The sequence below is a fragment of the Exophiala bonariae genome (assembly GCF_035927105.1).
Source record: "Exophiala bonariae strain CCFEE 5792 chromosome Unknown scaffold_30, whole genome shotgun sequence".
In the NCBI taxonomy this organism is placed as follows: Eukaryota; Fungi; Ascomycota; class Eurotiomycetes; order Chaetothyriales; family Herpotrichiellaceae; genus Exophiala; species Exophiala bonariae.
The window spans coordinates 92,062-119,643 of record NW_027042505.1 but is presented as its reverse complement, the minus strand read 5'-3'; the positions used below and the strand labels follow the sequence as shown (position 1 = coordinate 119,643).

The 27,582-nt window shown below is 51.2% G+C and overlaps 8 protein-coding genes and 1 non-coding gene across 9 annotated transcripts; 3 read left to right on the top strand and 6 right to left on the bottom strand.

Moving 5' to 3' along the window:
- Window positions 1–424: 424 nt before the first annotated feature.
- Window positions 425–2,821, top strand: LTR84_008207 (uncharacterized protein; the record flags this gene model as incomplete). The annotated part of the gene is made up of 2 exons (XM_064851755.1): window positions 425–874; window positions 962–2,821. 2 exons carry the CDS (start codon window positions 425–427, stop codon window positions 2,819–2,821), a joined length of 2,310 nt encoding a protein of 769 aa, XP_064701996.1.
- Window positions 2,822–3,354: 533 nt separating this feature from the next.
- On the bottom strand, window positions 3,355–6,330 carry LTR84_008206 (uncharacterized protein; the record flags this gene model as incomplete). Its single annotated transcript, XM_064851754.1, has 1 exon — window positions 3,355–6,330. The coding sequence occupies one exon, from the start codon at window positions 6,328–6,330 to the stop codon at window positions 3,355–3,357; it is 2,976 nt and encodes a 991-aa protein (XP_064701995.1).
- A 528-nt stretch (window positions 6,331–6,858) lies between these two features.
- LTR84_008205 (uncharacterized protein) lies at window positions 6,859–7,788 on the bottom strand (the record flags this gene model as incomplete). The annotated part of the gene is made up of 1 exon (XM_064851753.1): window positions 6,859–7,788. The coding sequence occupies one exon, from the start codon at window positions 7,786–7,788 to the stop codon at window positions 6,859–6,861; it is 930 nt and encodes a 309-aa protein (XP_064701994.1).
- Window positions 7,789–10,082: 2,294 nt separating this feature from the next.
- LTR84_008204 (uncharacterized protein) lies at window positions 10,083–11,952 on the bottom strand (the record flags this gene model as incomplete). The annotated part of the gene is made up of 2 exons (XM_064851752.1): window positions 10,083–11,633; window positions 11,689–11,952. The coding sequence occupies 2 exons, from the start codon at window positions 11,950–11,952 to the stop codon at window positions 10,083–10,085; spliced, it is 1,815 nt and encodes a 604-aa protein (XP_064701993.1).
- Window positions 11,953–12,680: 728 nt separating this feature from the next.
- On the top strand, window positions 12,681–15,883 carry LTR84_008203 (uncharacterized protein; the record flags this gene model as incomplete). The annotated part of the gene is made up of 2 exons (XM_064851751.1): window positions 12,681–15,237; window positions 15,288–15,883. 2 exons carry the CDS (start codon window positions 12,681–12,683, stop codon window positions 15,881–15,883), a joined length of 3,153 nt encoding a protein of 1,050 aa, XP_064701992.1.
- A 712-nt stretch (window positions 15,884–16,595) lies between these two features.
- On the top strand, window positions 16,596–17,750 carry FMN1 (riboflavin kinase; the record flags this gene model as incomplete). The annotated part of the gene is made up of 2 exons (XM_064851750.1): window positions 16,596–16,778; window positions 17,214–17,750. The coding sequence occupies 2 exons, from the start codon at window positions 16,596–16,598 to the stop codon at window positions 17,748–17,750; spliced, it is 720 nt and encodes a 239-aa protein (XP_064701991.1).
- A 1,370-nt stretch (window positions 17,751–19,120) lies between these two features.
- Window positions 19,121–21,284, bottom strand: LTR84_008201 (uncharacterized protein; the record flags this gene model as incomplete). The annotated part of the gene is made up of 2 exons (XM_064851749.1): window positions 19,121–21,027; window positions 21,083–21,284. 2 exons carry the CDS (start codon window positions 21,282–21,284, stop codon window positions 19,121–19,123), a joined length of 2,109 nt encoding a protein of 702 aa, XP_064701990.1.
- Window positions 21,285–24,164: 2,880 nt separating this feature from the next.
- Window positions 24,165–26,005, bottom strand: LTR84_008200 (uncharacterized protein; the record flags this gene model as incomplete). The annotated part of the gene is made up of 3 exons (XM_064851748.1): window positions 24,165–25,089; window positions 25,146–25,488; window positions 25,549–26,005. 3 exons carry the CDS (start codon window positions 26,003–26,005, stop codon window positions 24,165–24,167), a joined length of 1,725 nt encoding a protein of 574 aa, XP_064701989.1.
- A 1,037-nt stretch (window positions 26,006–27,042) lies between these two features.
- LTR84_008199 lies at window positions 27,043–27,149 on the bottom strand. The gene has a single exon. It is a non-coding gene; the product is annotated as a tRNA-Thr (tRNA).
- Window positions 27,150–27,582: the final 433 nt, after the last annotated feature.

The window sequence follows — 27,582 nt, the reverse complement described above, 5'->3', positions numbered from 1 at the left end:
TATCCGTGGTATTGACAATGATCGGCCTGGTGTTATACCCCTCCAGTTCTCATATATAGGCGGCAAGTTGCAACGGAAGATGAATACGAATACGAGGGCTATCACATTAAGCCTTGCCAAGACAAGTTGGTGTCAACGCTACCATCTCGCTACTCTCCTCGCTGGTGCCTGACAACAATTCCAGCGAAGCTGGAGCGAGCCATCTTTTGATAAACACCTATGACGCGCTCTTAGTTTCCATCTTTCCTCGCAGATTTATATTCAAGCCATCTCGGAAAAGGCGATTGCGCTGTTACCAAGGCCATTTCTTTGCTCGAAAGCCCCGTAATTGCGCAAGCCGAGCCTTCAGGCGTCCAGCTTCGTCGAACAACTCGCGTAATAAGTGATTTTACAGCATGTCAGAGGGATCTCATGCCCTAACCTGATGACAAGCCTACCAGAAAGGCCTGCAAAGGCCTTTTCTTGCATTCGCTGTTTTGAGCGCAAGGTCAAATGCGACAAAGAGAACCCGTGCTCAAATTGTGTCAAGTCACGAGTCGAATGTATATTTCGAACTCCTCCAGCCCCACGTCGCCGGAAGAAGCGACCACAAGAAGAAATTCTGCTTGCGCGACTAAAGCAATGTGAAGATTTATTGAGAAGCAAGGGTATCGAGGTTGATACTCCGGAAGCATCTACTCAGAGTGGTGTGCCAAGTGGCCCGGCCAGCTATGATGCGACTGTCCCCAGTCCCGACACAGGCATGACGGGGCAACGACCACCGACCGAAGTCATCTTTTTCCCTGGAGCGAATGCGAAGACTGGTCAGTTGATCGTCGATCAAGGCAAATCACGCTTCATCGAGAATAACTTGTGGACCAGCGTTTCGGAAGAGGTAAGCTTTTCATGGATTGAGTGCCCTGTTTTGTTCTTCAACCACCCCTTGCATAAGATGGACAACGCTGTTAACACACGTTTATAGTTCAAACCCAAAGAGGCCATTGAATACTCCGATGAGGACGAGGATGCCGCCTCTGTCGTCGAAGAGTCGACAGATTTCTTGCTGGGCAATACGCCTTCGAGCAATGCTGCTTCAATCTCCAAATTGCACCCCCCACCAGAAATCATCATGAAACTCTGGCAGATCTTCCTCGACAACATCAACCCTATGACGAAATTAATCCACCAACCGACTCTACAGCAGACCATCGTCCAATACACATCGCAGCTCGATAATCTTCCACGAGGTTTAGAAGCCCTGCTATTTGCCATATACACAACGGCTGTATTCTCGCTAGACGATGAAGAGGCCGATTTCCGTTTGGGTGAGCCTAGAAAGGTGATGCTTCTGCGTTATCGACACGCGACCAGGAGTGCGCTGGCCAGAGCAAAGTTCATGTCTTCTTCTGAGCTTCCAGTCTTGCAGGCATTCATGCTCTATCTCATCAGCATGCGCAACGTGTACGACTCTCGTACGCTGTGGACCCTGGCTGGAGTCGCCAGCCGGATCGCCCAGGGGATGGGCCTTCATCGCGACGGATCGGATCTTGGAGTTTCGCCGTTCGAGACCGAACTCCGTCGACGACTGTGGTGGCAGATTTCTATCTTGGACTTCCGATCGGCCGAATTGAGTGGCTCTGGGAGATTTGGTGATTTCGGACTATCCAACACCAAAACACCCACCAATGCCAACGATGAAGACCTATGGCCAGAGATGATTACAGCGCCGGTTCAGCAAACGCGGCCTACCGAGATGATCACTTGCCTCTTGCGCTGTGAGTTCGGCTCGTTTTGGAAGGAGAAGCTCCAGGAACGAAAGTCCGTCATCACTTTTGAGGACGTCAAACTGGCGTCTCCGTGGAAATCCTCACTGGAAGAACGAGACGCCCACATCAATGAGCTCGAGCAGAGGCTTGAAGAGAAGTTCCTGAGATACTGTGACCCCTCGATCCCCATCCAATTCCTCGCAACCATCATCGCCCGCGCCGCGGTCAACAGCATGAGGTTGATGGCGCATCATCCCCGCAAATACGGCAACGTCGACGACCTTCCACAGTCCGAGCGGGACTACCTTTGGAAGGTGTCTCTCAAACTCATCGAATCAGACAATCTCGCTCACTCGTCGCGAGGACTCAAAAAATTCATGTGGCACACGAACGAATATTTCCAATGGCAAGCATTCGTCCACCTCCTGAACGAGCTCAGGTCTCGAACCCTGGGCGAAGAGGTCGACCTGGTCTGGCAGCAGGTCCAGGAAGTCTTCGACAACCATCCACACTTCCTCACCGAGCAGAAGAAACCCCTGCACGCCGCGGTCGGCAGCCTGTGTCTCAAGGCGTTTTTCGCGCGCGAGAAATCTCTCCGCGAGACCACCAACGGCGTCTACCCCAAGACCGTCCCAGAATACATTCGAACGCTGCGCGACCAGCGCATCGCCGCCGCGGCGCGCACCACGAAACCAGAGACCGCATCCGGCAGCTTCACCTCCCCCATCACCACGAACTTCAACACCTTCACCATCAACCCGCCCAACCCGTTCGAGCCCCTCCAATCCCCGCTCAGCGCGACCGCCTCCCAACAACCACACGTGACCACCAACACCGACAGCGGCGGCGCCTTCGACTACTCGCGCTTCGCGTACCCGATGAACCCACCGCAGCCTCAGACACAACTGCCCCTCCCCATGTACCAGCCATTCCCATTCCAGGCGCCGTCCCTGGACGGCAGCAACCTGATGTTCTCGTCGGACCCGGCGCTGGCACAGGAACTCGCCATGTCGGACATGCCCATGGACTGGGCGCAGTGGGACATGCTCATGAAGGATCTGGAGCTCCCGAAATGAGAATGTGTACGATGTTCTACGATAGGGGTTGGGACGAATAATTTAAGTATATGTATATGGCCGTCGTGGTATCATGACGAGAAATCCTCGCAACTCACCTTTCTAGCTAGTGACATATCTTAGTTTTAAGTTGGTTCTTGTTCGACAATGTTCGAATAGTAAAACGATTCAAACGTTCGAAAACAAATGGATTATTGTGTAACTTACGCTTCCTTCAATTAATGGTTCGGCTACTGAATCAAGGGCTTGCTGGGATAAATTCGCAGGACAGACGGTCCATTCATTGCAGGTCTACCATTTGGATCTTGTCTAGAATCAGGATTGCACTAGTCTGATATGGACATTTTCATTGCCTACAAGCCCGTCACCACAACTAAACACCCAGTATCTACTGTACAGAATGAGACCAAAAAGCGGTCAAAATTTATCAAATATTTCGCCATACGCCCCGCTGATCGCTCATGTCAAAAGTTCGCGACAATGGTCAAGGAGGCGAACACCCACCCAAGCATTCAAAATGAGTCGGACGAAAATCACCCTTCCAGCGGCTTCGGGTCGTCCGTCCGATACCACTCGCCATTAAAGGCGTTGATGATCCAAGTACTCAGTTTATCGTACACAATATGATTCGCGTTGTGAAAGTAGATCGAGTGGTCACTGTCGGGGAAGAAATGGACATCGTAGTTCTCGATACCTTGGAGGTCGAACTTGTCCAACAGCGTCAGTGTATTTTGCATGTGAACGTTGTCGTCAGCGACGCCGTGCATGATGAGGAATCGCACATTCTGGGAGATGGCCGTCACGTTGGAGATGGCCGTACGGTCGTAGCCATCCGGATTATGTTGCGGGGTACGCATGTAGCGCTCTGTGTAGATGGAATCATAAAAGCGCCAATCCGTCACGGGAGCGACCGACATGCCGTACTTGAAGGTCTGTCCTGCATCGACCTCGAGAACCTTGAGCGTCATGAATCCTCCATACGACCAGCCCCAGATCGCCAATCGGGAGGCATCGACATACTTTTTCGCGGCCCAGATCTTGGCGGCTGCAACTTGATCATGGGCTTCATACTTTCCGAGCTCGTTGCGGACGATGGTGCGGGCTTTTCGTCCAATGAATCCCGTACCTCGCCCGTCAACCGTCACGACGATGTAGCCAAGAGAGCTCGCGATATAAGATTGAAAATCAATTTGAAATCTGCGAGTCACCATCTGGGAGCCGGGTCCACCATAGAGGTAAAAGAGTACGGGGTATTGTTTTTTCTCGTCGAAATGGGGCGGTCTTCTTTCCACAACTTGGAGTGTGTAACCATCAACGGTGATATTCTGGTAGACCAGATGAGGAAGTTCGTGGCTTGCAGCCATCTTGGCAAGCCCCTTGTTATCTTCGACCATTTGCTCGATCTTTTCGGTGTTTGCAGGAGTCGAGATGACCTTTTGGTATGGGATGCCCGGCCCACTGTATTGCAGGTTGATGTACCCACCACCCGAGGAGAAAGAGGCTCCCCAGTAGGCAGCGTCCTCGGTGGGCACGAGTGAGCTGAAAGCGCTCCCATCCAACTTGACACTGTAGAGGTGGCGCTGCGTGGGCGCCTCCTTGGCAGCGATGAAATAGACGAGGTTATTCTTGAGATCGATCGCGGAAGCACCTCCATCAACTTCCCAGGCGCCCTTGGTGAGTGTGACTGGTATGGAGCTGTTGAGGGGTGAAAAGTATGCCAGATGATTACCATTGTCGGATACAATGATGTCCACATAGCCATCGTCCGGTCGTCCGTTTTTTGGATCGGCCGGGATGTACTGTGTGTACTGTGTCGGGTCAACCCATCCACCATCGACTTCTTTCAAATCGATGGTCCGAACCGTCTGTCCAGTTTGTGTGGTGACGTCGACGAGGACGACTCTCGCACGATCGCTCTCACGATTTGACTCGGAAACCAGGACCTTGCCGTTGTCCGCCCACACGGTGTTGTAAATGATACGATCTTCGTCGGGAAACCCACCTTTGATATTGACCTCAAATACTTGCTCTTTGTCGATGTCGTAAAAGAGCATGTCGACAACCGGGTTGGGTGCACCCGCCTTTGGATATTTGATTTGTCTCACGTCAGGGTAGTTTTCGAGACCTTCGGGAGGTGTCTTGCCACTAGGTCTCGAGAGAAAATACTGTACGGGGTATTCGGGAACAGCGGTCTCGTTTGTGCGAAGAAAGGCGAGGTACTTCCCATCCCTGGCCCACCAGGTGGCAGAGTTGGTGCCGAAGACTTCTTCCTCATACGCCCAATCTGGAATTCCATAGAAATATTCGGGACCGCCATCTGTCGTTATTTGCGTGACCTTGGAAGACGAGAGTTCTCGAAGATAGAGGTTGTTGTCTCGCGTGAAGACAATCGATTTGCTGGTGGGAGACCACGTTGCGAGTTGCACCTTTGAGTCCGCAAAGGCCGGGTCGAGTGGCTGAACATCCTGAGTTTCGACACTCAAGATATAATATTTGCCGATAGCGGAATGACGAAACACCTTTTCCCTGGCGACCAAGATCAAGACATGCTTGTGATCTGGACTGACCCAAAAGTCCTCGGACCACTTTTGCTGGCCGTTCACGTCAATATAACCACTTTTCATAAGTGTCTTGCTCTGGGAGGCATTCAAGGATGCGTTCCGACTTCGGATGTCTTCCACAACAAGAAAATCTTTCCCTGGTTGGTTGTATTCCAACAACCGCCCGTCCTCTCCCGCAGGGCCTTTGATCCATTGTATTGAGGCATGCCTGACACTCCACTGGCCCGATTGTACCTGTTCAAGGGTGACCTTCTTCCCCGAACTCTTGCCCGGTGTCTCATGGTTGTAATCCAGTTTCGAGGAATGCTTGTAGCGTCCGCCCGAGATGAAGACCACCAATGCAAAGGCCCAGCCGATGATGGCAACCACTGAGACTATCCAGATAGCCCGGCGGAAATTTTTGGACATGCGTTGACCGACCATAGCCTGGCTTTGATCTTTGAACCTGGGGAGTTCAGGGTCGCTGTCATTGTCGCGATATTCAAAGGGTTGTCGCCCCTCTTTTGAAGCGTAGACCGAGTTGAGGTTCTCGAGGACAAGTGAAGTGGTGGATGCTGTCGAAACGCTATCCTCGGATTGCCTGGAATGTGGAGCGCCAAGGGAAGATTCACCATTGTCGATCAACTTTTCCCTCTCTTCATCTTCAGCCTCGTTGATGCGACCCATGGTTGATGTGAGGCGGTGGTGTCGCGTGCCTGCACCGAAGATGTTGTAGTCAAATGCGAGGGACGTGGAACGGGACTGTGAGGTGGATGTCTGGATACTATCTCGACATCCTGGCCGGATAGTAAAAGGGGAGACCCCACTCTCAATGTCGTCTCTCGGAGCCACAGACACTCGTCTTCGTGGTGATGGAGCAGGTCGTTCCTTTGGCCGTAGGTTCGTAATGATTTGGAGACGCTGCGGATGGCGACTTGCGTATGAGGACCTTGGAGGGGATTCGGCCATGCTGCCGAATTGGGTCAGGGGCTGCTAGAGGGACGCTAGAAGGACGCTAAAGCTGCTAGTTCGCCGCTAGCATGTCATTCCCTGCCTGGCAAATTTGTGAAGAATACACAACTCGATGGCAACGACAACGTCCATCTGGGTAATATGCAACTTGTTAGAACCTCTCTCGGTTTGAATTATCCTTTTCCATTTGCACGTCGTACGTATCTCATGTCTGGCCTGGCTTCTGTTTGCAGCCTTGTGCCCGTTTGCTCTGCTTCCGTCGGTCCCGCCTGTCCGGATGCGGGAGACACACTTTCTGATACCATCGCAGTGAATAACATGGAAAGGCATGAAACGTTACAGCTACGTCGATGTTAGGAACTACCTGGTAAGTGGATTTTCAAATCCGCGAAATGTTGCAAGATTGTCATTGCAAGCTATAACAATTGCTCATCATCACTTTTCGATACACCGTGCACCTACCAGGTTTGCTCATTGTTCGGGAGTGTCACTCTGCCCGTCGTTTCTAGGAAGATCTTCGACCCTTTATATGATGGGATACAACCTGACAGCCACTGTTACGCTGAGACTACCCAAGAATGCAATAATGGTAAATACACAAAGGACAACCAGCAGTATGGCTGTCTCCAGTCCCGTCGCCGATTGTCCTGGGGGTAAAATGATGACTTGCGTGGCAAGACTCCACACGACAATTTCATATATGACAGCCATTGCGACCACCGGAATGGACATTAGCTTCAAACATTGCTGCTTCGTCTTATCGGCACCCCCTTGGACATTAAACATTGCGAGTTGTTCGCTCTTTGCAAACACAGTTGCGATCAGCGGTGGGCTGGTCAGGATCACGACCAATGCCATGGCGACAAAGAAGAGCGCGGCTGTTGCTGATTCGCGAGCTCTTTCCAGCGCTTCCTCGCACTGCGGGCAGCACGGGCCGAGTGGATGTGCGGCCTTGGTGGACTGTCGTTCCATATCTCTTCCGAGTAATGCAGTGGCATCTCCTTGCACTTGATCTTTCGTATTTTGACTTGACGAAGATGCCACAACTTTGATTTCATCCGATGATGAATTCCTTAAAGGCGATGTCGCTTCTAGGACAGCCATAGTTTCCAAAACAAATTCCGTCCGCTTGCATTCGTCTTCGATTTGTTCGCAATGCTTGTCAACAGCAGTCAAAACCTCGGAGAGTTTCGGGTTGCCCTCCAGCGAACCGACCTTTGAACTGGCCTCAATCGAAACAATGGTTGTTTGTGAGCTGGGGCTTCTCTTGAGCGGCCATGGTCCTACCTTGGCGAGAACTTGTTGGAACTTTGCACTCGAAGGTGCTGAGGATTGGTCCTGGTTTCCAGTGCCGGGAATAGTTTCAGTCATCTCCAAGGAAAATATGGAGGAGTAATGTGTGCGGAACGCCATCGTCTTTTGTTCAAGTTGTTGAGTAACCACAACAGCCGTCATGCTGATTACAAGCTTCCTGACGCTGCTCGGTTGCGAACTATTCGCAAATGATGACTTCGCAGCGAAGGTTCAAGAGCAAATCTGGGAATTGTGTTGTGACTACGTGGTCCATCCAGGAAAACCGAAAGCCACAGGACCGAAGACTATCTCTTATACATGCTCGTATCCTGTGGAGAAAGCCCGTCCGCAAATGGTGTCCCTATAAAAAAGCCGGGGAGGGCAGCAAAAGAAGAAAAATCTTTGAGGGCCGATTGCCTTGCCAAAGCTTATTCAGGGAGGTTGTTTTGAACCTCTCAAAAATAAATGGACAGAATAACCCGACGGGGAAGCCAAGCTAACTCAGTGCTCCACGCTGCACCGTCCACTGCATCTCTTGAGCAATCTTACGTGCCCTCGACGGGCGATGGTGAACCTTAATACGAGCATGATATGGAAGGCCAACAAGGACTCCCACCCTGGCAGTTCTACGGGTGATGTCGAAGACCGTAAAAGACGAAAGCCTTACGTGCGGGCAGCCACCCTCGTCTCTGGCGCAAAGAGTGTTTGACTATCAAAATCGGGAGTGGAAGCCCCTCCATTCCGGCAACTACCTTCACTGAAAATGGACTTGAGGATTTCGCACTCCCCACTCCGTCTCCACACCTATACCATATCCTCGGGACCGTCTGAACGTGGTGGTCTACGTTAATTGGTGAAACGCAGCCACCAAAACCAAAACTGGCATGTTTTGACGCATTCCACACCTCGAGAGAATCTTTATTGGTGACGAACTTCCGCCCAAGGATGTCTACACAGCAGCTTTTGACGAGACTAGCGACTGGAGAAGGGCGGATATGGCTTTCCCCCTGCAAGTCTATGCATACGAAGGTTCGCGCTGATGGACTGATGGACTGATGGACTGATGGCCTCGATCTTCTATGCCTGTGACTCTGCCATTCGTCGCGCCGCAGAACAATCTCCTTGGGTGTATGGAACGGTGGACCTGAGATGCACGTTGACATGATTTTCATGCAGGTACGTGCCATGTCGATGCAGGTGCTACTGCACTCAGTCGAACCCAGACACTATGTGAGTCGGGCGCGACAATTTTTCATGCCACTTGCGCAATTTTTCCACTCCGACGCAGTTTCATTCCCCTTTTTTGGAACTCCCATCGCAACAAGACCCGTCTTGGATCAGGGGACATCTGTCCTGAAGCTCTGAGCTTTGCGGGGCACCGCACTATGCAAATTCAAGGCGCATGGAAGGGTATGGAAACCTGCAAGGTGTCTAGCGAGACATGTATCCCAGCAATTCACGGTGCGCGAGGCCCCTTGCCCTCGCAGATTGCCATGAACGCCATACTGGATTCTTGACAAATACCACGGCCTACCAGATTGAGAGTAGGGTCCGAACCCGAATTGGTATCTCTACCAGTTTCTCGCCATTCGCAAGATGTGAGTTGTGAGGAGAGTTGTCATTGAGAGACTGCCCTGGTAATGCTGGTGAGATACCAGGGCAACCCCTGACATCACAAAGGTAAGGATTTAGTCATTGCTAGAAAACCAACCCACATCGAAGTCGTAGTGTCGGATTATTCTATTCTTTATACCTCCCTCTGGGCTGGGAAGAATTCATGACTGAGAAGATTCGTCCTACATGTTTGGAGACATACCTATGGCTTCGAGGCGGGTGCTTAAACCAAGCGGACCATCATGACTACGAATGATTAAAAAGCGATTTGATGTACTTGTCTCTGTAGATTTCCTCTGAAGTGAGAGGGGGTAGATTCGCATGAGAAGGCTAGGTGGTTAAACACGGATGAGACAGTCATAAGTTGGTGTTAGTAATGGCCCAGTACGTATTGTACCAGGCATTGCTACCTAGGTATCTATCTAGCCACTCAGAGTAGTGTCAAGTAGAAGAGACTCAATCAGCACGTAAGGTGCCATTCTGGACGCTTCAAGAAGATCGCCATGCTATCCAACTCCACGCTTGTTTCCAAGAACCTGCTCTTTTCCGCAACACTGCTGTCGCTTGCCAATTCTGAGTCAATCACCCACTGATGCACACCTTAACTCGCTCCGAGGCACGCTGTTGTGTGCGAAAACCAACTCCAACCACCCTCAGGGTATTTCTAAAATTACAGCACGCATGGCCTGATCTCATCGTGAGCGGATTGCTCGTTTGATAGAAGGCTCATGCATAGGTACCCCCAAACGCCTTGCCAAAAAGAGTAAAAAGATTCGTTTTGTGCCAGTCATCGATCATCAACCCTTGAGAATTTTGAACGCCCGAACGGAACATATGCGCAGCTAAGCCTCTACGGCAACTTGCTGTGAGGCGTTTTGCGATGTCGGGTCGTCACCAGGGCTGGTCTCGGCCCATGAACCCCAAAGCCCTCTCTTGGCTCGGATCCTCAAGGGCAGACCGATCGACTTGTCGCCTTGCTCTACCTTGATAGCATCCTTGGTGGCCAGGACCAACACTTCGAAGAACATCTTGGTGGCATCCTCTTTGCTGGTCCGTTGTTCTGGTACAAGTTCTTGAAGGAGAACAGATTTCTTAGCAGGAGATGATGGATTTTCTCCACCTGCGTCTCCCAATCGGTCTCTGAGCAGGTGAACGGCATGCTTCGTACCCAGAGACACGGGACCACTATCTGCTGGGTGCACAAGTGGCATGGTGGTCTCATCAAAGACGTCGTCACCACCAAAGATGCCTTCGTCATCTTCCCCAAGGACCATGTCCTCCAAAGCAGGACCAAGTTCGCTATCAATTGGTTGATGTTCATCTTGTGTAATGAGTTGGCCAGGAGACATTTGGGCATCATCGAGTTGTACAGCCTCATCGAAATCTGGGCGTTCTAGTCGAGGAGATTTCTCGCTATGTTCATCCTCACTGAGGCCTCCAATACCACTGTCCCGCTTTCGTTTGCGATCGCCCGATCTGGTGAGGGTGTCAAACGAGAGGAGACCCTGAAGCTCAGGGGCCCAGTTCTTGGAGCGGCCATCGTTCATGGCGTTCAGCACGAAATCACCATTCTTCTGCATGCTCATCAGAGTCAGAAGGAGAGGATCTCTGGGTAGGAAAGAGGGAGCACGGAGAATTTTGGATCGATCTTCGGCTTGGGTCCTGATTTGACTATTGTGGAGCACGGTCTCGGTGTCGGGTGCCAACGGTTTCTGTTTCCGGCTTCGCTGGGGTTGGCGGGCGACGACTTCCTCGATCTCTTCACCTTCGGCTTGTGCTTGGAAAGTCCGATCCAAGTCTCGGAGTAACTCTGAGCCCGCTTCTGACAGAGGTGACTCCGTGTCTCTAACACGATCTGCAGCCTGTCTCAATTGTAGAGTTTCATCATCACCAAATGCCAAAGGCTCATCGTCTCCAATTGGAGGGAGTCCTCCGTCCTCCAATCCAAGTTGAGGATCGTCCATCATGGGAACATCGTCGCCTCCGTAGTTAAGGCTGATGGCGTCATCGTCATAAATGAGTGGCTCCTCATCAGCAAGAATATCTTCGTGATCGGGTTTGGGAGTGGGAGCATTTCTGCCGACGTTGATGCTGACGGATATGTCGTTGTGTTCCCCAAAGTCCAACGTAAAATCATCTTCGTTGTACAGCGCGTCTTCCTCGCCTGGAATCAGCATGGATTGAGTGCTACTCTGTTGAGGATTAAGGGAAGAAGTCCAATCGTCTTCTAAATCTTGGGTCTGGTCCACCGTGATCTGGGGTTGCTGGGTCATGGGATAGGCAAAATCCATGGGCGAGAATAGATCGTCAATTGTGAGTAGTTCGGGCAAGTTGAGATCAACGGTGGTGGTAGCATGTGCAGGCAAATCATGATTGTTAGTCGATTTGAATGTCTGGAAGTGATGTTAGAGACGAAAGACGGGTCTGGAATTGACGACTGATACTGACCATGCGAATTTTGATGAGGGCTTCGTTGCAGTCATCAAGCAGATAGCGAGCCTTCCTTCCGTAGATGCGCACGACACCCAACATCAATTGACCACTCAAGCGCAAAGCCATCGGAGCATGACCTTGGTCCACGATCGCGCCGACGCTGCTTTGGATGTCCGACTGGAGAATCTGGGTCTTTGAGAGCTTGCGCTCGACGTTGGAGGCAAGCCAGACGCGAGCCAGAGGCCCGGTCTTTGCCAGGAGTTGTTCAGAATAAAACATGTTGTGAAAGAATGGAGACGCGCATCCAAGTGGAGCAGAATTTCGAGGGTAGCACGACGCGTCGAGGGTGCAGCTGCGTTGTATCGGGAATGAAAGCGCGTTGGAGACGATTCCACTCAAGTCGAGTAAGAAAAAGGTGTGTGATTACGGTGAGCTGGAGGAGAACAGACGATGGAAGAGATTGTTGAAGAGAGGTGATGGTGAGGATATAGGGAGGGCGAATGAAGAATGAGGGCCGTTGGCTGGTGGTGTTGGCCAGAGGTCCGAAAAGAGGTGGTTGGTGCAGTTGGCAGTTGCTGTTGTGACCAAAGTGGGCAGTCAGTGTCAATTCAGTCACGTGATGACTTCGGGAATAACATAATCCTTACCCGTGTTCGGAGATTCGGACAAACTGAGACGACCGGATTGGGGATCGACTTTTCTGGCAAGCGCAGGTCACGGTTGCACTTTGCGACCGTAATTGCTGTTCAGGTCGTGTCGGTGTCGCTGCAAGTTTAATATAATCATTCAACATTCAGGCCAGGGGTTCACCAGCAGCTGGCTTCTGCAAGTTCCGAGTTGTATCCTTCTCTCAGCATTACTTTCACCTCATCTCACTTTCCGCCACTGCCTGCAACGATCCGGCTCGACAACCTGGCCGCTTCTCCTTGATCTTACCCAGAGTAAGTGTGGCTCGTGACTTTGGACCGACGACGATGGCCCTGCGATCAACATAACGCCATGCAATTATGTCAACCCTATCAGTCCCTACTCTTCCGCAATTCGAGCCCGCTTCACCTACAAGCCGTCCACAGAGTCCTGCCCGATTCGCCGGCTCCTCTTCCAAGATAACATCGTCTTACTCCCTGCTCTCTCCCGAAGAGAGCGCAGATGAACTACAAACTTCCATCACTCATGGTCTCTTCCAGAGCGAGGCGCACGCCAGACTTGTCAAAGATGGCCCCAACGAATTGCCACACGAAGAGGAGGAGCCGCTGTGGTTAAGGTTCCTCAAACAGTTCAAGGAAACTCTCATCCTTCTACTCTTGGGCTCTGCTGCCATCTCCCTCTTCATTGGCAACCGAGACGATGCGGTCAGTATAGCTCTCGCAGTCACGATTGTTGTCTCCGTCGGCTTTGTGCAGGAATATAGATCCGAAAAATCTCTCGAAGCTCTAAATCGTCTCGTGCCGCACTACGCTCACGTGCGCCGAACTGCTACTCCCCCACGGCATCATGCGAGAAGCCATGGCGCTACCACCGATTCCATCGAAATGGAGCCTCTTGCCAATGGCTCTGCAGTTACCCCTGAAGAGAAATTATCCTCTACAATTCCCGCATCCCAACTCGTGGCGGGGGATCTCGTCATCTTTGCAACCGGCGACCGTGTCCCGGCAGATATCCGCATCACTCGATCAACGGAACTCACCATTGACGAGTCGAATCTGACCGGAGAGAACGAGCCGGTCGAGAAACATGCGGCCGCCCTCGACAGAGCTCCAAAGAAGTTGGAGCATCGCCACGGAACTCCAGAGCCGTATAATGCAGCCGGCACAGTGGGTGCAGATGTCCGTCTCAACGAACAACACAACATCGCCTTTATGGGCACTTTGGTCCGCTCGGGGCATGGAGAGGGAATCGTCATTGCAACAGGTGGGAATACGGAATTTGGCACCATCTCTCTATCACTCCAGGAAATCGAGGCACCGAGGACACCGCTACAGCACTCGATGGATCTACTCGGAAAGCAGTTGAGCTATATGTCTTTCGTAGTCATCGGGATCATCATGATTATTGGCCTGATTCAGGGCAAGAAACCTCTAGATCTCTTCACCATTGGTGTGTCTCTCGCTGTTGCCGCTATTCCGGAAGGCCTGCCGATCATTGTCACTGTGACCTTGGCCTTGGGTGTATTGCGCATGGCCAAAAGAGGCGCCATTGTTCGAAAACTGCCCAGTGTGGAAACTTTGGGATCCGTCAACGTGGTCTGTAGTGACAAAACGGGAACCTTGACCATGAATCACATGACAGTTACCAAGGTCTGGCATTTCGATGTTGATCAACCGTTCAATATTGACACCTCGGCGCAGCCGACCACTGCCATGAGGGCGGTCTTTCGCATTGGCAACATTGCTAACAATGGACGTCTCGCCCAATCAAGCTTGGGCACCACTGCTACCGCAGCCTCTGCCGCTGTACTTTCCTCTACCAGAGATCTGTCCGCGACGAGTACCAAAAGCAGGTGGTTGGGGCAGCCCACCGACATCGCAATGCTTGATCTTTTGGATGCATTTGGGGAAGATGATCTACGAGAGCAAGTCGGACACAGGACGAGTGAGACTCCATTCAGCTCGGAACGGAAATGGATGGGTGTCGTGCTTGCTAGTGCCCTGGGAGAGATGACCAACAATCAAGGCCTGGGTTCGGAATCTGCCTACATCAAGGGCGCGTTGGAACAAATCTTGAGTCGTTGTGATACCTACCTCACCAAAGACGGCCAAGAGTTCATTATTGATGAGAAGAGGCGCCAGGAAGCCCATGCGGCTGCAAAATCCATGGCCGAAGAAGGCCTTCGAGTGATTGGATTTGCCAGTGGCACTGTCAGAAACAAACAACGTCAAAACAGCCGCAGTTCGACTCCATTGGGGGAGAAGAAATCCAACGAGGTCGATCCTTATACTGGGTTGTGCTTTGCTGGACTGGTGGGGATGAATGACCCTCCAAGAAAAGATGTTCACAGGTCGATCAAAAGACTGATGAATGGGGGTGTCAAAGTCATCATGATCACTGGCGACGCAGAGACCACGGCTATGGCCATTGCGAAGAAACTCGGTATGCCAGTCAACCCTGCATCCTCGGCATCTCGTTCGGTTTTTCGTGGTGACGAACTGGATCGCATGTCTGAGCATGAGTTATCCGAAGCCATTGTCAGAACCAATATCTTTGCCCGGACCAGCCCCGACCACAAGATGAAGATCATCCGTGCACTACAAGCACGTGGGGACGTGGTCGCAATGACGGGAGACGGTGTCAATGATGCTCCTGCTCTCAAAAAGGCCGATATAGGCATCGCTATGGGATTACTGGGGACCGACGTCGCCAAAGAAGCCGCTGACATGATCCTCACCGACGATGACTTCTCCACCATCCTTCGAGCCATCGAGCAGGGCAAAGGGATATTTTACAATATCCAGAACTTCATCACGTTTCAATTGAGTACGAGTGTTGCAGCATTGACGTTGGTCTTGTTGAGTACCATGTTTGGGTTCAAGAATCCGCTTAACGCCATGCAGATTCTTTGGATTAGTAAGTTTGAGACCTACTCTACGATCGTTCGACATGCTAACATGACCAAGATATCTTGATGGATGGTCCACCCGCACAATCTCTCGGGGTTGAACCTGTTGATCCCCGAGTCATGAATCAACCACCAAGACCAAGAAATGCAAATGTACTCACCAGACGCCTGATCCGTCGCGTCTTGACCTCGGCTCTGATTATCATGATGGGTACTCTGACCATCTACATTAGGGAGATGGTTGACGAGGATGACCCATCTTCGCCGGCGACTCCAGACAACATTCCACTGCGAAGGCGAGTTGTCACCAAACGGGATACGACCATGACGTTCACCACCTTTGTCCTTTTCGATATGTTCAATGCTTTAACCTGCCGCTCAGAAGCTAAATCAGTCTTGTTTGGTGAGATCAAGCTCTTTGGAAACAAAATGTTCAACTATGCGGTAGCAGGGAGTTTGGCGGGTCAATTGTGTGTCATTTATCTCCCATTTTTACAAAGGGTTTTCCAGACCGAGGCCGTGGGGTTTTGGGATCTAGTAGGTCTCGTGTGCATAACCAGTACCGTCTTCTGGGTCGATGAAATTAGGAAATGGGTCGAGAAGAGACGTGCTTCTGGCCACTTACCGAGTGTTGGGTATTCGGCGAGTGTGTAGACTATATTTATATATAACGAGGGAGGCTTGGTGAGAGGGTATGCAGGGTAGATGACCTTGAGTGTATTATACAAATCAGAAAGGTCGATCTTTTCGAGGACGACATTTTTAGACCAATTCATAGGTGTTGGAGATTATCCAAGTCCGAGATATTCATGATTACATACCCACCTATATATCAATGCAATCTTAAAGTTGCGATTCTTAATGAGGCACAAGGCTCGGACTCGGAAAGCTCCGCCCTGGTTCCGTCAATCCGATTGGCGTAGAATCCGATCGAATGAATTATGATTCATTGCGAAACGACCAAACTCCGATACTGATATATTTGACTACAATGTCGTGCTAGGTACCTGACCTCGTTTTACAAAACTTGAGATCTCATCGTATACGAGCAACAGCAATACTACCTGATCACTGTCCGACTTTAATTTCTGCTCACATTCAACGACAATCACTCAAGCTGACAAATTCGGTGGGGACTCGTTATCTATTTATCTACTGTACATTATCGAAAAATAAAACATAAAGTGTTGGGGGAGGACTCGCCATCATCACTCACTCCGAGTCCCGGCGCCGCGACCACATCAAGCGGTCTCATTCGACGATCGAAATCCCCAGCACAGGAGGAATAAATCCTCGCTGGGTGTTCTAATCTGTCTTCCCATCCTCGACAAAAAAAACCCTTTGTTTCCCCCCAGAAAGAAAGAATATGGCCTCCAGCGCAACCGCACCGGAAACGACAGACTCGCAACCGCCCGCCAATGTCAGCGTCAAGGACGGCGGCGACCGTGAGCGCGATCAATTTGCGGGCCCGGAGAGTGGTCCGGAAGCGCCGTTTCCTATCAAACTGCAGGGTCCGGTGATCAAGGGATTTGGGCGGGGGAGTAAAGAGGTGAGTGAGTTGTTGTCTTTGAGTCCTGTTTTGCGGTTTCTTGTTGCGTTGCTCCGGTGTGTGCTTTGTCTTTTGGTTGGAAGAGGGCTCGGAGGCTTTGGATTTCTTCGTCGCACCACCATCGTGTGCTGCTGTGGCTTGCTGGATTTTTCCTGCCAGCCTTGCATATAGCACGTTTGGGCCTGTTGAGATTACTTCTGCTGAGGTGTTCAAAGAGGGAAAGTCTGGGTACACTGAGTCTGCGAGGCAAGATGATGCAGCCATTCTGTGATTGGTAACAACCACCATGACAGTGTCTGTGTCGAAGCTCGTTGGCGTTCTTTCCTCACTCTCTAAATCATGTTTTGCTCGTTGATAGCCTAGATGACTTTCAACTCTTCATACTCAACCCAATGGCAAAGACTGACCAGGGTACTCTCACTCTCTCTCACACAGTTAGGAATACCCACCGCCAACATCCCACCTGAAGGCCTATCAGCATACCCAGACTTACAATCAGGCGTCTACTACGGATTCGTGGGGCTGTCCCGGCCACCCATCAACAACGACACAACAGGTAGCACCTCAGATTCCACGGCATCAACGCGCAGCTCGAGCGTCGAGATCTACCCGTCGGTGCTCAGCATCGGATACAACCCGTACTACAAGAACACGGTGCGGAGCGTGGAGATCCACATCCTGCACGACTTCACGCGCGACTTCTACGGCGCGGCGCTGAACCTGTTGATCCTGGGGTTCATACGGCCCGAGTACGACTACGTGAGTCTCGAGGCGTTGGTCAAGGACATCAAGATCGACTGTGAGGTTGCGGCGCGGAGTCTAAAGCGGGATGCATACAAGGTGTTTGCGGACGAGGTGACGACGGATGCTGCTGGTGGGAACGGGGAGGGGAAGGGCAGCTGGTTGGCGGAGTTTGCGTGGGTGGATGGTGTGGATGCTGCTGAGGTGGAGAGGAAGGTGTTGGCGAAATAGACGGAGAGGAACTTGACTGTGGTTGCTGTGGGTGACTGCCGGCGAGTCCCCTCATGGGGGCTCTCTTTTTCATCGTAATCATCAACTCTTAGCCAGAAGGCAGAGGGGTTACGGCCTGTCAGTGGTCATACAGTGAGCGCTAGGCAGGTGCTTTTTCTTTTGAACATGCTGCCCAGAAACATAGACATGGGTGTGTCCCCAGCAACATGCGGAGGGTATCTACCTGGTACCTTTGACCCCGGCATCAGCGCTGGAGACAGTCCAGGAAGGGGGCGGAGACGAAGCTCAGCTGAACCGACACGGAAAGAGCGACCATCTACTCCTTCGGGAGACCGAGAGTCTGGAAGTTGCTATCCATAGATAGATATCTGAATAGAGTCGATATATTATTGAATCCCCTGGCTATCTGACGGAGAAGGATCCAATCAAACACCCCTACACCAAGCCCTCTGTCAAAAGTAGTCTGCAGAATATAGCTCAGGATAGGAGCTAGGTATGTACAGGAGTAAGTCGATTTGACTAGGTGAGGGCACGAGCCGCAAGACCCATCAACTGAACGATATATCCGGCGCTCCGCCTGATTGACTCTGTATCAATCCGGGGTTATGCAGATTTGCAGATCGGGGTAATATGCGCAACCCCGGACGTGACCTCACACGAAGCAGGGAAGCACGCTTACAAGGGTCGTAGCTGACGAGCATGAGAACACCTACCAGGAGAGGTGAATGGTTGAGATGGGCAGTAACTACCATGTTGAACGTCGAAAGGGAGGGGGATTGAGATCTAATGTCACACTGGTCGCTAGAATGATGAACCGGTGACGAGGGTGCCTCGTCAGACGTCACCCCTGTATATCTGAATAGGTCCTTCCCCGGTCGTAGACGACAGACGAACGGGACGGAAGAAAGAGGTATCAAGGCATTTCAAGTTCAAATTGGCACAAGACAATCATCATTCTTCTTGGTACTTTCGACCTGGGGAGCTCAACCCTTCTCCACCCAGCCCTGGGCGTCGGAGAAGAGGAGCTCGTTACCCAGCGTGAATGGCTAGCACTCCATACATATGATATGTGTCTCAATGTACTCAGCCAAGGACGGAAATGACATGTCAAGTTCCCTGCCGCAGGTTACAACTTTCCTGTCATGCATAAGCCTCGCTTCGCGTCTGTGCTGGCTCAAAGGTGCTCTCCCACAGTGTCCCGCACAGCGGCAGGACAGGGGCGCGAAAGAAATCAAAACAAAGACGACCGCCGTGACCAACCAAACATCTCACTGTTATTATCCCATGCCCACGGCGTCATCATAAAGCATAAAACTTTTCCTTCAACCCGGTGCCTATATACAAGGCAAAAACTATTACCGTGTTAGCAATCATGTCACAAGTTTGGGGCCAGTAAACCCAGGTGTACTCACATTCATCACAATAAGCATGGGTATGTCGAAAACATCCCGCTTTACCGTCCAGCAGTATGTGCAGTCCACCTTCCCATCTGCAGAACCTAATTTCTGCATTCCCTTTTCGCCGGAAATGCCATCTCTTTTAATGTCATTCTGTTTTCGAGCAACTCCAGCGCTGTCTCGCCGGCGAGGGTCTGTGTTGTTTTGCAAACCCTCTTCTTTGCGCATCTCAGCCTCGGCATTGAGATTTAGCGAAATCTCATCATCTTTGGTCCGATATTTGAGAAGCTTCCCCCTTCCGTGCACGCTACCACGACTGTCTCCGAATGCCAAACGTGCAAAATCTTCGTAAAACTGTACCACTGAATCGTCATCCAGTAATTCGGCCAGAAAAACTGGCAGGAGACGTTTTTCACCGTTCTCATCCTCCTGACCACCTCGCGTTGGTGTATTGAATCCGGTTGCTCTTGCAGTATTCGTGCCAGACCCAGTGCCGGGCGTCTGTCCTGTATGTCCCCTGTTGACGTTCAAGTTTGGAGTGCGACCAAGTAGTACATTTTTCGTCCAACCAGTAAGAATTTGGAATTCCTTACCGACCGCAGCCACCTCTCCAGTTCTCCTTGCAACAATGGTTGGGGTTCCAACGCCTTCGATAAATCCCTCGTATTCCCACAAGGTTCTTTGAAAACATTTTTCCATGAATATCAGATCCTCCCTGTTCAGAGTCTTAGTCGTTGCAATGAAAGAGGGCCTGAAAGAAGCCAGTGATTTGGCGATGGTGAGCGTCTTGGAAGGGTGGTTGGAAAAGCGTTTTTGAAGGTAGGCGATAAGGGCATGGAAACCAGCCGTGTAAGGGTGAGGACTCGTGACCGTGGTGTAGATCGACGATGGATCTTTGGGTCTTTTCAGGGACTTGACTGGTAGCTGTGACTTTGCTTTCAATTGAGGAGTTGACAACCCTGGAGGCTGTTGATTGCGATTGCCATCCGGCCCAGATGTCGGGTTGAACTGAGTGTTTGGCATGGGAGGAACATGGAGTAAACCATTGCTCGTCATCAGCGGAGAGTCGTCGAACTTGACCACATTTGTCGGCGTGCCATTGGTATCTGGGGAGGTCCAATGAGCGGCGCCCGTTTCTATCGCAAAGGCATTTGGTGCCATATGATGACCTTGGTGGCCAGGATAGGTGTCGGATCCATTGGGCCAATCCGTCATCATCGGATCATTATACTGGAATTGGGCTGTCGGGCTCTCACTGAAGCTTCCTAATGGCATACGATACTGCTGCACCATAGAGCCTCGATGAGTCGTAGTATCACTAGGAGGAGTTTCGCCAGCATTTGTCGCCATGTGGCCCAGCATGCCGAATTCCAATGCACCATAATGATTGCCAAAGTTCATACTCGCAATGTCAAAGTTGAACATGGCCGGATCGTCAAAGATTGCACCGGACCACGCGGCCGAATTCATGTTGTTTGCACCATTTTGATCGGGGCCCACGACAGGACTCTGGAGGGGCACTTGCGACCCGACACTGGTGAAATTGGTACTAATCGGCGATTGTTGGGCGTAGCTCGTCGAACTGACACTGCGCTCGTGAAGCATGGGCGGAGGCATCTGGGATGATTGTTGAAAATTGTTGAACTGTTGCTGTGGTTGAAAGAATTGCTGTTGTTGTGGGGTAGTCGACGTGTCGCTCGTGGTTGAGGTTATGGTCGAAGACCGTTTTCCGGCGGAAGAATTAAAGAGATTACCACCAACGACGGGGATGAGAGCCTCATTGGGAGCGTCATGGAGATATTTGGCCTTCTTCCGCACACCATCCTGACAGGCGTCCTGCAATCCACGCTTGATGCACCTCTGGCAGGGCCTCTCATCGCCTTTGGAGAAGGTCAGTAGATTAACACGAAACCACCCATTAGGAGAATTACATACCACAGGTCAGATGGGCACGTTGACAGGCATAGCAAGCTCTACGAGCCTTCTTTCGTCGAGGGCGCGAAGGATCTTTGGCATTGGAACCATTGGCTTGTTTTGGCTTTTGAGGTTTGACTTGCTGGTCGGCCATTGTTTCGGTCCCACTATCATCGGGGGAGGGCGAACGAGAGTGGCCATCCTCGACATCTGAGGCCGTCATATTGTTATAAGCAGACCATCAAGAGAATTGTCCAACGATGCAGGGTGCAAGGTGGCTTGCACACGAACGCCAGTAGTGACACCCGATTCAAGAGGTTCTTGAGGCGACTGAGATGGCGACCAGGATAGAAAGTAGGCTCATCCAAGTCGAATGACAGCTGAAGTCTCCCTGGTCGTGCAGAGTCACGTCAAACACCCTGAGGGGTAGAGACGCAGGCTGAGGGTAGTCTGTGACGAGACCTCGCACTCGCACTGCGCAAGCAGGAAAGGTCGAGGGGTATTGTGGCAGATGGAAGCCGAGTGGAGAGTAAGTGTCCCCGAAGGTAGAGTAGGACGGCGGCGCAAGATTGGATGTGGAAATATAGATGGGTCCTGGACCAAACAAGCTGCACAGTCAAATAAGAGGGAGGATGTTGTGCGACATATGCTGGTGTGACAGAGGTGGAGCGGCTTTTGCAGAGAGAATGCTTCTATCAAGACTCAAGGATCGCAGAAACTGGCTCGTTCGAGTTGATTGGATTCGCGAATGGCTTGCAGGTCACCAAGGTGGGAGGGATCAACGGAGATGTGTTGGAGTGGAGATTTTCGACGCGGACCAGAGGGTCAAATAGTAATCGAGTGGCAGAAAGTGAGCTTTTGCGATGCTCACAAAAGCTGCGAGGGACGTGAGGTAGGTACGCGTTGTCGACAAAGCATATCCCAGGTTGGTGAAAGAATAAACGTGAGTGGTGTTGGGTGTTGGTGTTGGTGATTGCAAATGCGGGCAGCTGCAAGGCCGGCCAGGCTCTTGGGATGCGGAGTCGAGGTGGGAAGGGAACTTGAAGGTCAAGTTGACGATGATGGGGAAGGAGCCGAGCAGTGGAAGTCACAAGTGGAAGTGGCGTTCAGGCTGGTCGTGTCATGTCACGGGTTCCAAACTGGAGCCGAGGACAGAGCCGGTCATGCTCGGCGGATTACTGAATCAGTGGGGGATCCTTCTGCCACGAGAGAGTACAAAAGAGAGTTGGGAAAACAGGAAAACAAAAGATGGAAATCAAGTGAGTAATAATTGCAAATTTAGTCGAGGAAGGTGCGATGCAAACTACTCAGTCAAAGGCAGGCACAGTTGCAGGTCGAAGCGCAACACAGGGTTGGGCATTATTGGGTGATGAGGATGGGGATGGCAGGGACCACCTTGAGCTCTAGTTTGCGATGTCGTAAGAGGGAGAGCAGTAGCGACTACCGTCGAGACAAAGAGGGCTACAGGGACTTACGATTCTAGCTGTCAATTGTTCTACTTCGTAGTTAGCAAGGAGCCAAAGGGGTCAGCCTAACCAGTCCCTGTTAGCGCCCATAAGCTAAGTAGCTCGTGCTGTTGCGACCGCCCGCCGCCTGCTGCCCGCTCGGTGGCTCGGCCACTGCATCTTCGATCGAGGGACGAACTCCGCCTGGACCGCGGCACATCTGACCCCACAATCTCTTGATCCAAGCCCGGATGGAGGGGCACTTGTCTCCAAAGCGGTTGCTGGGCGCCAACCACACTTATGCACTCGGGCTGTTGATGCTTTAACTACCTAGGTAGCAAGCGCCCCTAAATTGGGAAATTCAACTTGTGAGCATCTCTGCACACCTACCTGGGTACCCGTGGCTGACGTGGTAGCCTGGTAGCCTCTAGACAGGCCGAGCAAAGTTGGCCAACAAGTCAGGAACAGCCGCCCGAGGAAGTCGTATTCTGCACCCCATAACTCAGATTTTCCGGCGGGGATGTGGTTTCATTTTCATCGACAACTGTCATATTATGAGCACTTTGACCCCTTACTCCGTCCTGGGCCGTCGTGTCCCACTCGCTCGCAGATCCGGACCATGCCTGTCTCTGGAGATCAAGCTCGTCACTGGCAGCACAACCAGCTAATTCAACCTCCAAACTTCCTTCTTCGCTTCCACTACACCGCTCTAAGCTGAATTTCGTTGGCTTTAGGCAGCAAATCACTCAATTCTGCACTGCCGAGGCTCCATTCTCCACGTCCACGGGCACCCTCCCGAATGAGGCTGCCCGCAATCTTCCGAGATGACCGGAATTCACCGGCAAAGGCTGTCAGCTTGTAAGTGCTATTCAAAACCTTCTCATTGGTACGTCGTGCACATACAGATGTATGCCATCTAAAACGCACAACCCACCGAACAGCTAAGTCAAGAACAGCGGTCTAGTACCACTGACCACTGACCGGCGTCTGCTAACGCATGTCAAAACATCTCGAGCCAGAAACGAGATGCACTGCTGTTCGGCAGTTGTCATGGGTAATTTGTCCCTCGTCCAAGGGATTCAACAGTACTGTACAGGATTCGGGTGCAACAATAATAACAAGATCCGGGTCATACTCTGCCACTGAATCCATTGACTGTCAAATCTATATTGCAATCTTGCCCGGGCCGGTGACTGCTTCACCGTATGCCAATACAAGAAATCACAATACTCCTACTGCTGGGACCAACCGGGCAAAGGAGGCTGTTTCATTTAAAATAGCACCACGTGCTCCCCTGTCGGATGCCGTAAGCCCTTCATGCGAAGTAGGACAGGAAACATCAAGCCAAGTACTTTTCCTTTGCCTTCTCACTTGACATTTTAGTTCCCAAAGACGGTTCCCCTGTCCAAACTTTCAGCCTCGGTGGTGCGCCTCCAAGCAATGCCTCATGACTGGTGATCTTGAGGATCTTCGACTCCTTTGGCATGCATGTCCCATATCCATGACGTGATGGTTCCCGAGGCATAAGATCCTGACATTGCCCCCCACGCCTGACCAGTAGATCTCCTCCTTCCGATCTGCCTGCATCATGGAGACTCAAAGGTACATAGGGACAACTTGGCTAGAACCGGCCAGTTTCCAAACCCCCTTATATGCTTTCACCCTTTGGCAGTGCTGAACCGACTCCTGGCCCTCAATCGCTTGCCATAAATGAAGAATATATACGGGAAAGGCGCCATCACGAGACACAAAAAGGCCAAAAGCGTGGTGGCCCAGTGGAAGTCCAATTTCCGATACATCTGAACCCCAAAAAGAGGGAAAGCTCCCGCGAAACTGGACCGCGCAAACGAGTTGGCTGACAATGCACTCGCTGCATACAATGGGTACGCCTCCACCAGAAATGTAAACACTCCGGAAAAGACGAGGATGAGTCCAAACCCAAATAGCCCAATGGCGATCTCAGGTACAATCCAATGTACCGAGGGATAGATCGTCCAGGCAAATAAGAAGAGGCCCACGACGCAAAACGGAGCTCCCACGACGGCGGGCGCAAGTCGGAACTCGGGCTCAGACTTGAGTTCTCCAGTCTTGATTTCGTTGTTCCGGACCAGTCGAAGATAATTTCGCTGCCATAGTGGGTCGGAGCTGATCCCCAGTATCATCCCGATAAGGAGTCCAACAAACGATAGACCAACTTGATGTAAATCGAAACCATAAATCTCTGTGAAGACAAGGTTAAAGGCCCCGAAAAACAGGTAAAGTATGCCGAGTAGGATCGAGGAAAACAAACACAAGTTGAAACACATCGGGTCCAGGAATAGCAACAAAAATGGCCGGTAAAGAGATCTGAGCACAGTCATCGTGACCGACCGTTCACGGATTTCCATGGGTGCTTTCCATCTGGGTTCACCCGTTTCTTTCCTCATCAGCCTTGCCTTGTTCCTCAACACCACAGGCATGTATGTCTCGGGGATCAGGAAGATCATGCACAACAGCATTACGCCCGACCAGATGAGGAGGACATAATATGACCAACGCCAGGAGGCATATTGGTTGATAAAGCCACCTATGATCGGTCCGATGCTGATGACCAGTTAGAACCAGATATCTTGTCATTCGAAGGGATTTCCACAACTCACCTCGGACCTAGAAACGGAGCCGCAGAGTATATCATCATCGGCGCCTGAAGTTGATCATGATTAAACATGTCACCGACGGTCCCTCCGGCGACTGACAAGAACGCACTGCCCGCGAGACCATCGAAAAATCGAGCAACCAACATGGTCGCGAGATTCTTTGCGACGGCACACGGAATGAGCCAGGTGGTGAAGAAGACGTACGCAACGATGTAGATGGGCCGTCGACCATAAAACTCGGACAGAGGGCCCAACAACATCGGGCCGATCCCAAGGCCAAAGACGAATGTCGCCAGCCCAATCGTCGCCTGGAACCGTGTCGTCCCAAATTCAGCGTTCATTTGTCCTGTTGACGCAGCACCGTCAGTACGTGCACTCGATAGATTCCCCATTGCTCCTCACTCACCATAAGTAATGGTATACAACGACGATGTGCACGTGACACACAGTGCGCCAAAAGCCAGGACAATTACAATCATCCACTTCCTCCCCGGCTTGAGATTCTTGGGGTTCATGGGATCGTCGGCGCCATCCCAGGCGACTTCGAATCCTTTCTCCCGAAGTTCGACGTCCTGCTGTTCGACATCCTGCGGTCCATCCGTGCCATCTTCGCCTTCTGCGTCCGGCTCGCTGAAATAGCCGTGTCCATCAGTGTATGACCTCGTGGGGCGGAGGCTTGAAAGGCCACTGTGTTGCTGAGTGCGGTTCGTGACCATCGGCGTCAAGGTATTTGATGATGATGCATCTAGAGGACTTTGTTTCTCACCACTGTCTTCCACTGTGCGTGGTTGTGATCTCGTAGTCGGCTGAAGATGTGGGAGTTGCGCCCCCACTTCCTTCTCCAATTCGGGTCGAAACGCCATCATGATCAAAAAAACCCTTCCTCGTACTCGTATACAAATCGTCACCCAGGCGATCACGTCACGACTCTACCCTGTGTAGAAGTATTGAACGATATTCTAGCAGCCATGGCATCCAAGGATCAAATGAACATATAAAGGATCCAAGGGATGCAAACAGACTAATGAACTGTAGATAAGTGGTTGGGCAGCTTCGTACATACTATCCACCTGCCGTCACCGATGTAGGCTCGTACAAAAAGAGCCCCTGCCTGCAGGCAAGGCAAAAAATACAATTGATAATCGGGGCAAGGGTTTTCGGCAATTGACTTCCATCGAAGAACCCGTCTCCACAATCTGTGGTCTTCAGATGCTTATCATTTATCATCATTTCCAGCTCTCGGGGGCATCGGGGTGAACGTCACAATTTATTACTTCATTGTACATAGTGGGCGACCTGGAGTGCGGAACACTACCTAACGTAAGGAGATTGCTGAAGTAGTTAGTGTTCGAGCACGTATGGAAGGATATGAACAAGCCTTCGATGGCATTATTGACGTTTACAGGGACTGATTTGGGTCGACGAGTACGGTGTCGGCGAGCTTGGAAATTTCCCCCGGTTTCGCAGACCTCTTCGCCTCACCGTCCGAATTCGATACCTGAGTGTCTGACCACTTACGTAGCGTGACGTCCTTCACGAGTGTCTTCGTCAGTAGAATAGTAATGATGCTCCAGGCCTGTACGCTCTTTTATAGATCTTAGATGGCTTAATTAGAAGGCTTGTCTTCGAAAAGTACAGCATTGCGGACGCTGTTGCGTTATGTGCTGGAACAATTGTCCGACATGAGGCGTTTTAAGGCAATTATAGACGTGGAAATGGATGCAGAAACAGCTTGACATTTCCGCTTCCACCACTACTGCTCTCTACGAGCTCTTGGAATACTGGATCCACGTCTACGGACCGCTTGAAGTAGCTTCCTAGCCGATCTCAGCACCGAATTGGAAGTCTCAAACTAGAAAAAACATATAGACCTCTTCAGAGTCCCAACGCAAAAAGAGATTGCCTCCAACAAGAATTGAACTTGTGATCTTCGCATTTTAAGCATTGAGAAAAGTATGTCTTTTCTAGTGGTACAAGTGCGACGCGTTACCACTGCGCCATAGAGGCATTTAGACCGTCTCAAACGGTCCTGCATGGACATTTCGGGAAAATTTTGAGTGGTTCAATTAATATACTGAAAAAAAAATGACGTATTTGGGACTTTACAACTAGGGCTATTTAGGCTAGATCTAGAGTTTCTTTCACTAATCTAAAGTAAATACGAGTAAATGGTATCGTATCAAGTCTAGGTAGCTTTAAAGGGTAGTCTTATTGGTGCCTTTTCTCGTGGATTTTCCTTACCCTCGCCTGACTCCTTTCCCTATTAGCTTTCTAACCTGTACTGGTGTCTTTTCCTATGTTGGTTGCTTTCCTTCCTGCCCCTTGTCCAGTTCTGCTGCGAGACCTTCTGCCTGCTCGATGTCTTGAACCATTTTCTCGGAGCTCTCGCGACTATCTTTGACCTTGAGCATGAGGTGGCGGATATTGATTTCAGCCCTTC